The sequence below is a fragment of the Nicotiana attenuata genome, unplaced genomic scaffold (genome assembly GCF_001879085.1).
Source record: "Nicotiana attenuata strain UT unplaced genomic scaffold, NIATTr2, whole genome shotgun sequence".
Lineage (NCBI taxonomy): Eukaryota > Viridiplantae > Streptophyta > Magnoliopsida > Solanales > Solanaceae > Nicotiana > Nicotiana attenuata.
In genome coordinates, this window is record NW_017670275.1 from 1,408,358 (window position 1) to 1,421,562 (window position 13,205).

At 39.5% G+C, this 13,205-nt stretch overlaps 1 protein-coding gene across 1 annotated transcript; it reads left to right on the top strand.

Annotated features, from left to right (window-relative positions):
• The first annotated feature begins 11,811 nt into the window (after window positions 1-11,811).
• LOC109237114 (ethylene-responsive transcription factor ERF098-like) lies at window positions 11,812-12,253 on the top strand. The gene has a single exon (XM_019403375.1). The coding sequence runs from the start codon at window positions 11,823-11,825 to the stop codon at window positions 12,228-12,230; it is 408 nt and encodes a 135-aa protein (XP_019258920.1). The 5' UTR covers window positions 11,812-11,822; the 3' UTR covers window positions 12,231-12,253.
• Window positions 12,254-13,205: the final 952 nt, after the last annotated feature.

The window sequence follows — 13,205 nt, forward strand, 5'->3', positions numbered from 1 at the left end:
AAACATCAGCACCCTTCTCCGCTGAAGCCTGAACGTCCACCCGAACCTTCCGCTCATCATACTCGCGCTTTGCTTGGCCAGCTTCGCTCCAAAGGCGTTCGAGCCTCAGGAGCTAGAAGAAGGAACACGCGCTTCCCTGGAATAGAAACTACCTGCTCCTTTAGGTAACTCTCATAATTCAAGCTCCGACTCGCCTCATACCGCAAGCAAGCCAACTCGACTTCCCTTTCATCACAAAGAAGCCTAAGGGCTTTCTCCCCATCCAAAGTTTTCCGTAAATCGGCCTTACGACGAAGCAGCCCGGATTTATGCTTGTCAAGGGCCTGCGAAAAGGGAGCTCAATAAGAAAGGGAAGGCACGAAACTCAAAGGCTTGTGCCAAAACTCACCACAGAGCAGAGTCGCTGAGCTTCCTGGAAGGTCGAGTGCACATCTACTAGTCTGGCTCCCTCAACCCCAAAAGAACCGATCCCGGATTGAGACACGGTCGCTCAGTGTATACGGTCCTGGGCTTTAAGCATCCATCGAAGCACCTTCGATAGGAGAAAGAATCTGGCAGTAGGGGAAAACCGTATTCCCAATGCCAGAGATCACAGGCGCAGCAGGCTCAGCCAATACTCCCACTCCGGGCCCCCGGTCCAGGTTCACCTCGCTTTGAGAACCGTCGCCCTGCAAAGGTATCTCTTGCTTATTGCTATCGTTCTTTAGCTCGGAAGCTAGCAATCCTTCTCCCTCTCCAAAGGGGCACGGCCTCGCCTCAGAAGGCTCCCCGATGCCTACAATAACAGGGTTAGTACGCAGAAAGAGGAAGTGCTTTTCCAACTGAAAAAGGGGAAGGGAACAAATCGCGCGACACATACCATGATGTTTGGCCCCCCATCTTCCCTTTGACAAAATTCGCCACTTATGCTCATTGTAAGTCGAGCAAGATGCCAGTTTCCGAGCTTAGTCCGTTAGGTCGGGGACCTCTCGCGGCGTCCATGAAATTGCTGCAGAAAAAGAAAGGAAGGCGCATCTACAGAGCCTATTTTTGCCATAAGCAAAACTACGAAGGTACGAGTATACCACTTACGTGCAAAATTCCACTCCTTAGGTAATGGCATAAACTCTACAGGGATAATATCGACAGTCCGTACTCGGACGAATCGGCCCATCCGCTCCCGACCTTCGTCTTCCTCATCATCAACAATGAAAGGCATGGTCAACCGGCATCATTGCAAGTCCCGAGGTGGTACCCAACCTCGAGGACCTCCATCAGAAAGAAGTTAGGCTCCAAAAAGCCACTGGCATCATTACGAATCCTGAGGTGGTACCCGACCTCGAGGATCTCCATCAGAAAGAAGTTAGGCTCCAAAAAGCTATTGGCATCACTACGCTTCCCGAGGTGGTACCCGACTTCAAGGATCTCCATCGAAAAGAAGTTAGGCTCTAAGAAGCCATTGGCATCACCGCCAGTCCCGAATGGTACCCGATCTCGAGGACCTCTCCAAAGGGCCATCGATATCATTGCAAGACTCGTGTGGGCCTGAGGTACCATCTAAATCCGGGTAAACCCTCATCCAGAATCTATCTACAACGCCTTTAAGGCTATATAGATAAAGTTCAAAACAAGTTTCCAGATGGCCCGAGTCTGAGCAAACCCCCGCTCGAAAACTGCTCTCGAAAGCCTAAAGGCAATCTCTATTCTCGAGTTTTCGAGCGAATTCCCCCTCAAAGATTATCGCAGGGTTTGGAGGCTAAGTCTCAGTTCGAGGGTTCAAAGCCCTACTCTCATTCAACTCGAAGCCAGGGTCCCGACGACCCGAGTTTGTCAGTCCAACCCGGACCCGATCCAAAGAACGGCAAAGGGTTCCGCGGGGAGCCACGTTAATCAATCAAACGCTAGAAAAAATGCCCACACCCGGGCTCGATGTTGGCATCAACCGGTAGATTCATGCATTCAGAATCTCCACAAACGCAAATAAAAGGAAACATAACATAAATCAAAGACAAGTCCATTGGATGCCCCAGTTATCACGAAGGCTTGCATCATAGGTATGATATCATTAGTATGACATCGTCACAGGAAGTCCAAGGAAATGGATGTCAAAATCGTTTCTTGTCGCTCCTCTCCCAGAAACGCGGGGACTATCCGTATACGATGAAATTAGAGGGTCCAATTCCTCGTCATCGAGGCACCTCAGAGGATCATCTCGAAGGCTCGAGGCTACAAGGCTGCGGTCGAGTTTCCTCCCTCGAGGTTCGTCGACGATCGATCTTGGGACAATGTTGACCCCAGCTATGGTAGAGATGGGGAGTTCCCAAGGCGTGCAGCTAGAGCCGACAAAGTCCGTCAGGCTAGTCTGAGCCCGTATCATGGCAGTATCTAGTTGTCCCATCTCCATATCTTTGTAATTAATACATTTGTACTATGGGATTTATCCTACTATATAAAGGGGATCCCTGTCATTTTATACACAACCGGTTGCTTTAGCTACTCCACACGAAATATAAAAGAGCATTCTCTCTGCTTTCTAACATATTCTCTTGATATTATTGCTTCCATTTATTATCTTCATTATTGTTCATCATTTATTGCTTATCATTGGCCATAAAGAGCCTTCTTTTATTTTATCCTAACTGTTAATCATACTTCGATCACCTTCAATAGCTCACAATCGAGCCACGGAATCGACCTCGAGGCCCCCGAATCGACAAGCTCGAGGCCCCGATTGTCAACCTATCAGTTTGGTTATTACCCCATTCCTAACTCTTATTTCATTTCTAAGTCTCACACATAGCATCAACTGCTCTACAACCGGCATAAAAATAGATCACGTATTTTTATAGTCCCATAATCAAATTTAATTGTTATTACCATTTTCACGGTAAACATCTTGTTAACGTATTCTATACTTGTTTAACCAAAATTATATCTTTCGGTCAAAGATTAATTTTAAAAGAAAACGGGCTTTTGATAACCAAGTTTTGCCTCACTTTCTCAGTGGTATCAAAGGAAAATAACAAGAATAAATAATGAAATAATTGATTGCAAAGTCAATATAGTGAATTTCAAGAAAAGCAGAAAAGTAAAGTGAATATATTCCAATATTGTCTCAAATGTCCTTACAAGTGAAATTCTCTCCTCTTATATAGAGGTTTACACATATAACGTTTCCTTTCATTTATGGATAAATCATTATGATTTTTAATGGTATTAATGATCTGTTATAATTGGTAATCGTAACTGTCCACGAAGATTCTGTAACGATTCTGATTCCCCTCCTCATTAATTGAAGGTTCATGAATCTTCCCTTTTTATTGTTTTGATTTAGTCTTTGCCAACTGTTAGGCTAGGTACTATCTCGTGGGTGTTTCCCTCCCGTGCCTTTTCTTATTCTATCAAATAAGATTGCCACGTGTTGCTATATTATTGCTCTTACGTGTTATGCCATGTCAGCAGTCACGTGTAGCTCTTTTTCACCACCAATACAGATAGTCCCCCCACTTTCTTGAATATTCTCTACTGAATATTCGGCGAAGTGGAAGGTTTTTCTGGCGGGAATTCTCTGCCGTCGTTTTCGAATATAATCATATCCTTTTCTGAACCGATGTGACGTTAATCACTTTTATTAAAGGATCATACCACGTGGATTTTAACAACTGGTATTTCAGTTCTTCAGCGTCTTTTAGGGTTTTCCTGCAACCGCATCAGTCACGAAGTGACGGTTCCATTTGACGCTTTATAATGACCTCATTAGTCGTGTCTTCCTATAAATACTTAACCCTTTTTTTTCGATTTTCTAAAGCCTTTCCTTCTTCGTCTTCTTGTCTTAGTTCGTTCTGCATCTTTTTCTCGTGTTTCTCTAGTTAATCATGGCTTCATCAAATCTTGATCCTCGCAAAGTAGTAATTGTTGCTGAACTTTCCCCTTCAACTTCCCCTGTTAGGAGTAGAAGAGGTGGTAGATTACGTAGCCTCTGTTATATTTCTAACCGTGGTTCCTCCTTTCAAGGTAGTGCTGCCAACCCATCTTCTTCTAGATCTAGGGCTTCTGCAACCCCAAGATCTTCTTCTAAAGATAAAGATTTAATCGAAGCCCTTCGTGAACCCACTGTTGATGAAATTGTCCCTCAAGAGCTATCATTTGTGACTGATAGTGAATCCATGAAGAGTCAAGACTCTTCCATGGCTACTTCCCTTGATCGTGCTAATCGTTACCCAACTCTGATTACCACTGGACTTCATGCTCTGATTCGAAGAGAATGTAATTGGAAACCCGACTTCCCAATTTTAATCCCTGGTTCTAACCAAAGAATAACTTCATACCAAACTGGCTATTCCTTTGTTTATACATATCCTTTACCTTAGGCTTTAAACCTCCTATTGAACCGGTAATCATTGAGTTCTGTCGTTACTTCAATGTGTGTTTGGGACAAATTGGTCCTATTATTTGGAGAGTTGTTGCATGCCTCTGTTATTTATCAAACTTGGCTCCTATGCCTTTTACTTTTCGTCACTTTCTCAATCTCTCTCCCAAATTATTTCCTGATGGAGTGTTTTCCCTTGTGGCCAAAAGTAAGAGTATTAGTAAGTGACATGCTATCATAGGTTAAACTACACTGATGGTATAAGATTTTTATTACATTATCAGTATATAACTTAGTTCCCTGTAGTCAACTCATACCTCGCCCTGTTTGATATTTACGAATTTAAATGCAGATTATAAGCAACAATAAGCTAGTTGCTGGCGAACACCGTGCAGTTACGAATTCAGAAAGTGGTCGGACTTCAATAAGGACTTTTGTGCTCCTGCTGGAGATTGCATAGTGGAGCCAACAACGACACTTGTCAATGGTAGCAATCCTGCACTTTTTCGGGCTTTCAAATATCAAGAGTTTCTTGATGACTTTGTGGCCAAAAAGGATTCTCAGAAGACACTAGAGGCGTTCAAGATTAATTGCTAAATAAATGGACAATGTTTCTCTAATGAAGTATTCTATTTCAGGCTTTTAGAAATGTCCCCATATGCAATATGATGCTTAATAAATATTGGAAGTACGTACTACTCCCTTCGATGCAGTTTATGAAACTATATCCGTTTCTAAGAAAATTATATATTAATTAACTTTCACTTTCCCTTTTAATTTTAATGGGAAGTTTTTATAGTCACACAAATTTTATAAGTTTTTACTTTTTTCTTAAACTACATGCTGCTTCAAACTATATATATCACATAAATAGGAACGGAGGGAATAGTATCTTTTGAAGAAATAAAAGACGATAATGCTTTCTCTTGAAACTTTTGAATGGAAATCAAGTTTTAGCCATTGCTTAGTTAAGCCTTTTCTTTTTTCTGGTACGTGATCATGGATTATTTCGGTTCCAACTTCAACTCTTAAGATTTCAATTACAATTTGTTAAAAGATTTGGGTTAAAGTGCGGTCATTGATGTGAACACTGTTGAGAGAAGTGGATCTAGTAAACTATAGTTAGCTCAGGGGGTTAAAAAAGGGGAGTTAGTTAATCTTATTAATGTGGTTAGTTAGGAAGGTAGTTAGAAGGTTAGCATCTTATTACCTGTATAAGTACACAGTGGATACTCTTATAAATACACAAGACATATTTTCTTTCTTCTCAATGAAACAGTTACTCTGTTTTGTTCCTTAGTCTTCTCTCCAAGCTAAACCTTCATCTAAGAACTTCCACAACTATGGAAGCTAACATGGTATCAGAGCTCGTGTCTACGATCGGAGCTTAGTTCCTCGCTCATCTGTGTGTATGTGTGTTACTGTAATTCAGCTGAAGTGTCTGAACGTAACAACACCTCTGAGCTAGGGTTTTGTTCAATTTGATCTCTGAATGGGCTTCATCAACGGCAATAGGAGACGTAACAAACGAGAGTGCTTCCAGACATGCAAATGTACCAGTTGCACCTGCTAGTTTCCCCACGATTGATCACAATTATCCTCTATTTCTTCAACCGACAGATACTCCAGGTAGCTCACTCATTTCTTTTCAGCTAACTGGCTCAAATAACTATGCTTTGTTGAGTTGATCTATGAGAATAGGTCTGTTAGGTAAAAGTAAATTAGGATTTGTGGATGGTAGATATCCAAAATCTAAGTTTGAGCCTGAATGAGCAATGGGAAAAGGTAAATGCTATAGTACTCTCTTGGATTATGAATGTTGTGCGTCCAGGACTGTTGAGTACTGTAGTGTATTCTTCGAATGCTCTCAAGGTATGGGAAGATTTGAAGGAGAGATTTGATAAAGTGAATGGATCTAGGGTTATATACCTGCATAGAGAGATCCATACACTAACACAGCGAACAATGAATATAGTTGACTATTTCTCTAAACTAAGAGATCTATGCGAGAGTTTGATGCACTCATGCCTTGTCCTGGTTATCCCTGCTCAGAGTCAAAAAAATATGCTGAGCATTTTGAGTATCATAGGTTACTTCAGTTCCTTATGGGACTGAATGACTCTTACTCTCAAACTCGAAGCCAAATCATGATGATGACACCAGTGCCTAGTATTAACAAGGCATATTCTCTTCTTATGGATGTGGAAAGTTAGAGGAATCTGGCAAACTTCACTCAAATGGTGCGAGTGACAGAAGTTGGTGACAGTACTGCTATGTATGGCAACGAAAATCCAAATCCTTGCACTGGACAGTTCAGAGCTTAGAAGAAGACACTAATTTGTGATTACTGTAACTACAAAGGTCACACCAAGGAGAAAAATTACAAACTAATAGGATATCCTTAAGATTTCAAGTCCAATTTTAAGACAAAGAAGAAGGGGGGCAACTCAGGAGCATATGCTAATCATGTCAATACCAACTACAGTCCTACTATGCAAAATGCTCATATGCAGATGCAATTTGGAGGTTTGCAGGGCAGAGGAGAAGGAGTAACAGGTGGGCTCTCTATTACACCTGGTTTTCAGCCTCAACAAATGCAGATGATAGCTGCACCAATTGGAGTTCAGACTCAGCAACAAGCAGCTCCCTACTTTACACAGGAGCAATATCAGCAGATAGTGCAATTGCTTAAAAGGGAGAAGATGAAGGTCCTTCTGCCAGAGCTGCAACTGCAGGTAAACTGATAGCTCTATTATCCAATCATTCTAATCACAATTGGATAATAGACTCTGGAGCTTCAAACCATATGACATCCACGTTAGGGATGTTAAGTTCCTGTCAGTCATTTTCACCTCAAAAGGGAAGTAAAGTTCACTTGCTAACAGGAGATGTTGCCTCTATTACACATATATGAAAAGCAAGTGTGTTTGACTATCAGGATATCAACAATGTACTGTACATTCCAGAGTTTAAATACAATCTACTATCTCTGTCTAAATTGACCAAAGAGTTGCAGTGTCTTGTGGCATTTTTTCCTGACTTCTGTATCATCCAGGATCTGTACAGTGGTCAGGTGAAGGGGATTGGTAAGGAGGACAAGGGATTGTACCTACTGCAAGGCAAGTCATTAGTAGGTGGTATATTCAATCATGATCCAGCTCAACAAAGGAATAAAACTTTGTAACAAGTATCTGAGGTGAAATCTGTACATAAGTCTACTATGTCTGAGAATAAGTTTGCTTGTATGGCTAGTGAACACTCTAAATCTAGTGTAATTTGGCATAGAAGATTAGGCCATGCACCTATACATGTAATCAAGAAGTACACAACTCTAAGAAATTTGAAGGACTGTCACACACACTGTACTGTATGTCCTTTAGCCAAGCAAAAAAAGTTACCTTACAAGCTAAGTACTACTACTTCTAAGGCTGTTTTTGAACTAATTCATTGTGATGTATGGGGGCCATACAGGGTACCTACATATGACAGTAAAAGGTTCTGTGTTACTATTGTAGATGACTTCTCTAGATTTACCTAGGCTTTCTTACTTGTCTCTAAGTCTGATACAGTGGTTGTTCTTAAAGATTTCCTGACAAATGTGAAAAATGTATTTTCTACAACAGTTAAGACCCTTAGAACTGATAATGGTGGTGAATTCTTTAATCAAGAAGTTCACAATTTATTGTCATCCATGCGTATTATTCATCAAAGTACCTGCACTTATACACCTCAGCAAAATGGGGTTGCTGAGAGGAGACACAGGACAATCTTAGAAATGGCCAGAGCTATGAGGTTTCAAGCTGCTGTTCCTTTGAAATTCTGGGGAGATTGTGTATCTACAGTTGTTTACTTGCTTAACAGGCTTCCCTCAAGAGTTATTGGTGGCAAATCACCTTTTGAGATGCTTTATTTGCATGCTCCATCTCTCTCACATCTCAGAGTATTTGGCTGTTTGTGCTATGTAACTTTACCCAAGGAGCTGGACAAATTTGTCTCCAGAGCAGTACTTGGTGCATTTCTAGGCTATTACTCAAAAGGGCTATAAGGTCTATGATCTTCACTCAAAAACCTTTATTGTAAGTAGAAATGTGGTGTTTAAAGAAGACATTTTTCCCTTCAAATGCCTACAAACCACTGGCACACCCATCTTTTTTGTCCTAGGTCTGCTTCCTACAGTCACTGAAATACATCCTGTACCTGAACTCTCTGATATTCCTTTGACACATATGTCATCTCAGAGCCACCCATTGATACATTCCCACCTGATTTTCAACCTTCAGAGGAACTTCCTTCTTTAGGTTCTTCTCATCTCTTTTAGCAGTGGAAACTAGTACTTCAGAGTCTTCACAAGCTCCCTCTATGAGTCTTAGAAGATCATCATGAGCTAGCAAGCCTCCTATGTGGTTGCAAGATTATGTGACACAACCAGCCACATCTCGGACCTGCAAATATCCTATCTCCTCATGTGTACCCTATAATGCTTTCGAACCTGCTCACCTTCATGATCTATCCTCCTACTCTTCTATAACAGAACTAAAGTCCTTCAAAGAAGCAACTTCAGATCCCAAATGAATTGCAGCTATGAAACTTGAAATAGCTGCTCTAGAAGCCAATCACACATGGAGTATTGTGGACCTTCCTACATGCAAAGTTCCTATTTGGTGCAAATGGATTTTCAAAATAAAGTTCAAGGCTTCAGGGGAAGTTGAGAGGTACAAGGCCAGGCTGGTGGCCAAAGGCTATAGCCAGAAAGAAGAGCTTGACTACACAGAAATATTTTCTCCTGTAGCTAAGATGGTAACAGTGAGGACCATCATTGCCTTAGCAACTGCTAAATAGTGGGTCATCTATCAAATGGATGTGCACAATGCCTTCCTCAATGGTGATCTTCTGGAAGAAATCTACATGCAGATTCTTGATGGGTTTTCTAGACAGGGGGAGTCTCACAAGGTCTGCAAACTACATAAGGCCTTGTATGGGCTCAAACAGGCAATGGAACAAGAAATTAACAGAGGCATTACTACACATGGGCTTTCAACAAAGCCACTTTGACAATTTTATGTTTACCAGACACAAGGGTAGTGAGTAGTTGTGGTGCTGGTGTATGTGGATGATCTACTGATCACATGCAACAATGTGATGTTACTGAATCAGACAAAAACTGATTTGCAGAGAAAACTCAAGATGAAAGATCTAGGTAATTTGAAGTTCTTTCTAGGCATTGAAGTTGCTAGATCAAAAGAAGGTATATTCATATCTCAAAGGAAATATGCCCTCGAACTCATTTTTGAGTCACGGCTAGGGGGAGCTAAGCCAGCAGGCACACCTCTAGAGGTGAATTAGAAGTTAACATCTGAGGAGTATGACAAAGTTGTAACAGGCATAAGAAGTTCAGAAGCATCAGATGCTATACTCAAGGATCCAGGCAGTTATCAAAGACTTGTAGGGAGACTACTTTACTTGACTATGACTAGACCAGACATAGCCTTTGTGGTTCAGGTCTTGAGTCAGTATATGCACAATCCTAAGGTGTCTCACATGGAAGCTGCCTTGAGGGTTGTGAGGTACATAAAAGGAGCTCCTCGACTAGGACTCTTCATGCCAGCACAGAATGCAAATGAATTGTCTGCATACTGTGATTCTGACTGGGGTTCGTGCTTACAAACTAGGAGGTCAGTCATTGGTTATATAGTGAAGTTTGGTAATGCTTTGATCTCATGGAAATAAAAGAAGCAGGAGACTGTCTCCAGAAGCTCAGCAAAAGCTGAGTTTAGGAGCATGGCATCATGTACTGCTGAAATAGTATGGTTAAATGGGTTGTTCAAAGAGCTTGAAATTTAGCTAAACTCACCTGTGAAGCTTATGTGTGATAGCAAGGCTGCAATTCAAATTGCAGTCAATCCCATCTTCCATGAAAGAACCAAACATATTGATATAGACTGTCATTTTGTTCGAGAAAGAATAGTACAAGGGGTATTGAAAACTCAGCATGTATCTACCAAGGAGCAGTTAGAAGATTTACTCACAAAAGGCTTGGGCAAGGCTCAACATGACAATTTTCTGGACAAACTTGGAGTGAAGAACCTCTTCAAGCCTTCAGCTTGAGGGGGAGTGTTGAGAGAAGTGGATCTAGTAAACTATAGTTAGCTAAGGGGGTTAAAAAAGGGGAGTTAGTTAATCTTATTAATGTGGTTAGTTAGGAAGGTAGTTAGAAGGTTAGCATCTTATTACCTGTATAAGTACACAGTAGATACTCTTGTAAATACACGAGATTCATTTTCTTTCTTCTCAATGAAACAGTTACTATGTTTTCTTCCTTAGTCTTCTTTCCGAGCTAAACCTTCATCTAAGAACTTCCATAACTATGGAAGCTAACAAACACATTTCAAACAGTCCATAAGTCAAACAAATGCTCATAAGTGTATTCATTTTTTAACAAAGCTCATAATTAAGGGCATTCAATTGTAACATATATAAATAGCAGGAGATTTGTTTCCATCTTCCAATCACTCGATAAAGTTACATCAAATTTACCATAGAGATGACAAAAGTCTTTTTAATTCGATACTTTAATTTCATTAACATTTTACTATAATCAAACAAAATCTCATTTGAAATACTCAAACTTGCGACCTCAAATTAAAGGTTAAATGAGAATTGGATACCATCAAGCAAGAAGTCCAGATACAATCAATACATTCTATTAACATAATTATTTAATTGTGAATAGTATTGTGTCAATTGATATCTAAGCTCAATGAAACATCTGATTTCCTCATTCTATGAATACAGACTATATATGCTTACATTATCAGTAGTTTGATCGCATGATCTCATGCTTTTCAATTAAGTACGATTACACATGAATTAAAATTAACAAGCCACTTGTACGAACCAAATCTAACCTGCTACCTTGAAGAATCATTTAGGGGGACCTATCTATCCTTATATTTCAGTTTTCTCCACTAAATATACCAAAAATTAATTAATCACTAAAGGGCCTCTAACTCAGTATATATATGTACGTAATAAATATGACAACCTCAAGACCGTCATCCCTACGGACATGATCACTTTTGGGGACCATCTTGGTATCTAGCTAGCAGCATATTAATTAGCATATGTAGATTCTAATTAATCGAATATTTACTAGCTAGACATATTTAAATATGGTATAGTAATAGGAAGGGCTGCCTCTTGATTGGAGCATGGCTTACCAATTACAATCAATCTAAATTCCCTAAAGTTTGACTTTGGATAGCCATCTGAAAAAGACACATAATATTAAAGAACAAATAACAAAGGAAGCCAGACCTAAAGCCATCACGTACTAAGATTCACCCTGAAAACTTTTTTTAGTTGCAATAATCTTGAATGTTTTTTTAGACGTCCCCTCACTATATATAGCACCATATTAATTATAACTATTAACGGTACTTATTATCTATTTACATCACCTGCATGCGACTGAAACATGGATCAAGATAACTCTAATGACAATAAGGAATCAAGAGAAGAAGTAAGATACAGAGGAGTAAGAAAGAGGCCATGGGGGAAATACGCAGCGGAGATAAGGGATACCAATAAGAATGGGGTGAGAGTTTGGCTTGGAACTTATGTTACTGCAGAGGAAGCTGCAAGAGCTTATGATAAAGCTGCATTTGAAATGAGAGGTCGTTTTGCAGTTCTTAACTTCCCCCATGAGTATCCATCTTTCTCCTCCTCATCATGTCCATTCTCATCATCTTCCTCGTGTTCGTCAAGCTATTCTTCTGTTCAGAATGGGAATGAAGTTAAAGAAGTGATTGAATTTGAGTATTTGGATGATAAGTTGTTGGAGGAGCTTCTCGGTTTGGAATCTGACAAAACCCAGTTTAAGTAGTCTAGTTATTTACGTTTGGATATGCAGTTTAATTTACTCATGCAGTTGTAATTTTTTGATAAGCTGTTAAATTAATGGCAATTCTATGTTTTGCCCTTTTTTTTTGTTTTACTTACGGTTGGTAATCTTGACTTTCCGCTGTACTATTCTGTTGGTTTTGACTTTGAATATTTGTATTGAAACCAAGAAAATGTCAAAAAGGTCTATTTGACTCAAGAAATTCAACTCCCTTTAATGATCTTGACGTACGTCATTTAACTTTGGGAAAATTGCGACTTTATTATAGGTTCTATCGTTAGTAGAGATTTTTCCTTTTAGATTTCAGTTTTTATATGATGATTGTATAAAAAGGATTACTTAACAAATAATTTCACGTAATTGTTCATACAACAAAATAAGGTACATTAGCTACTACAGTTGATTAAAATATGATGATTGTGTAAATTTGTTTAACACTATTAGCTTATATATCAGAATTATCATCCAATATGCATATACTTACCAGCTGTTTTAGGTTAACGATCTAATTAAGCAAAAGAATGACATAGTGATTATACTTGAACGTACTGCTTCTTGTGATGATGGATTAAGGATTTTCAAAATTTCAACATAATCTCTTGACCTGAAATTCAACATTCCTCCAGGATTTTCAAGACAAAACATTTGAAACAATCAAAACCAAGAAATGCTCATTGATGTATTTAATTAATACTAGTATCTATAGACGTGCGTTGCACGTTAATAATGACACATGATGATTTACATATTCATTTATACGAAAGAACAATAAATTTTAATTAATGAGAGAAATTTTATACTCCCTCCGTTTCAATTTATGTGAACCTATTTCCTTTTTGGTCCGTGCCAAAAAGAATGACCCCTTTCCTTATTTGGAAACAATTTACCTTTATGTGATGATTTATAGCCACACAAAATATATGTGCCTCATTTTACACCACAAGTTCAAAAGTCTTC

Bases quoted from the DNA above. Each gene is read 5' to 3' on its own strand.
- LOC109237114 (XM_019403375.1), top strand. From the start codon at position 11,823: ATGGATCAAGATAACTCTAATGACAATAAGGAATCAAGAGAAGAAGTA.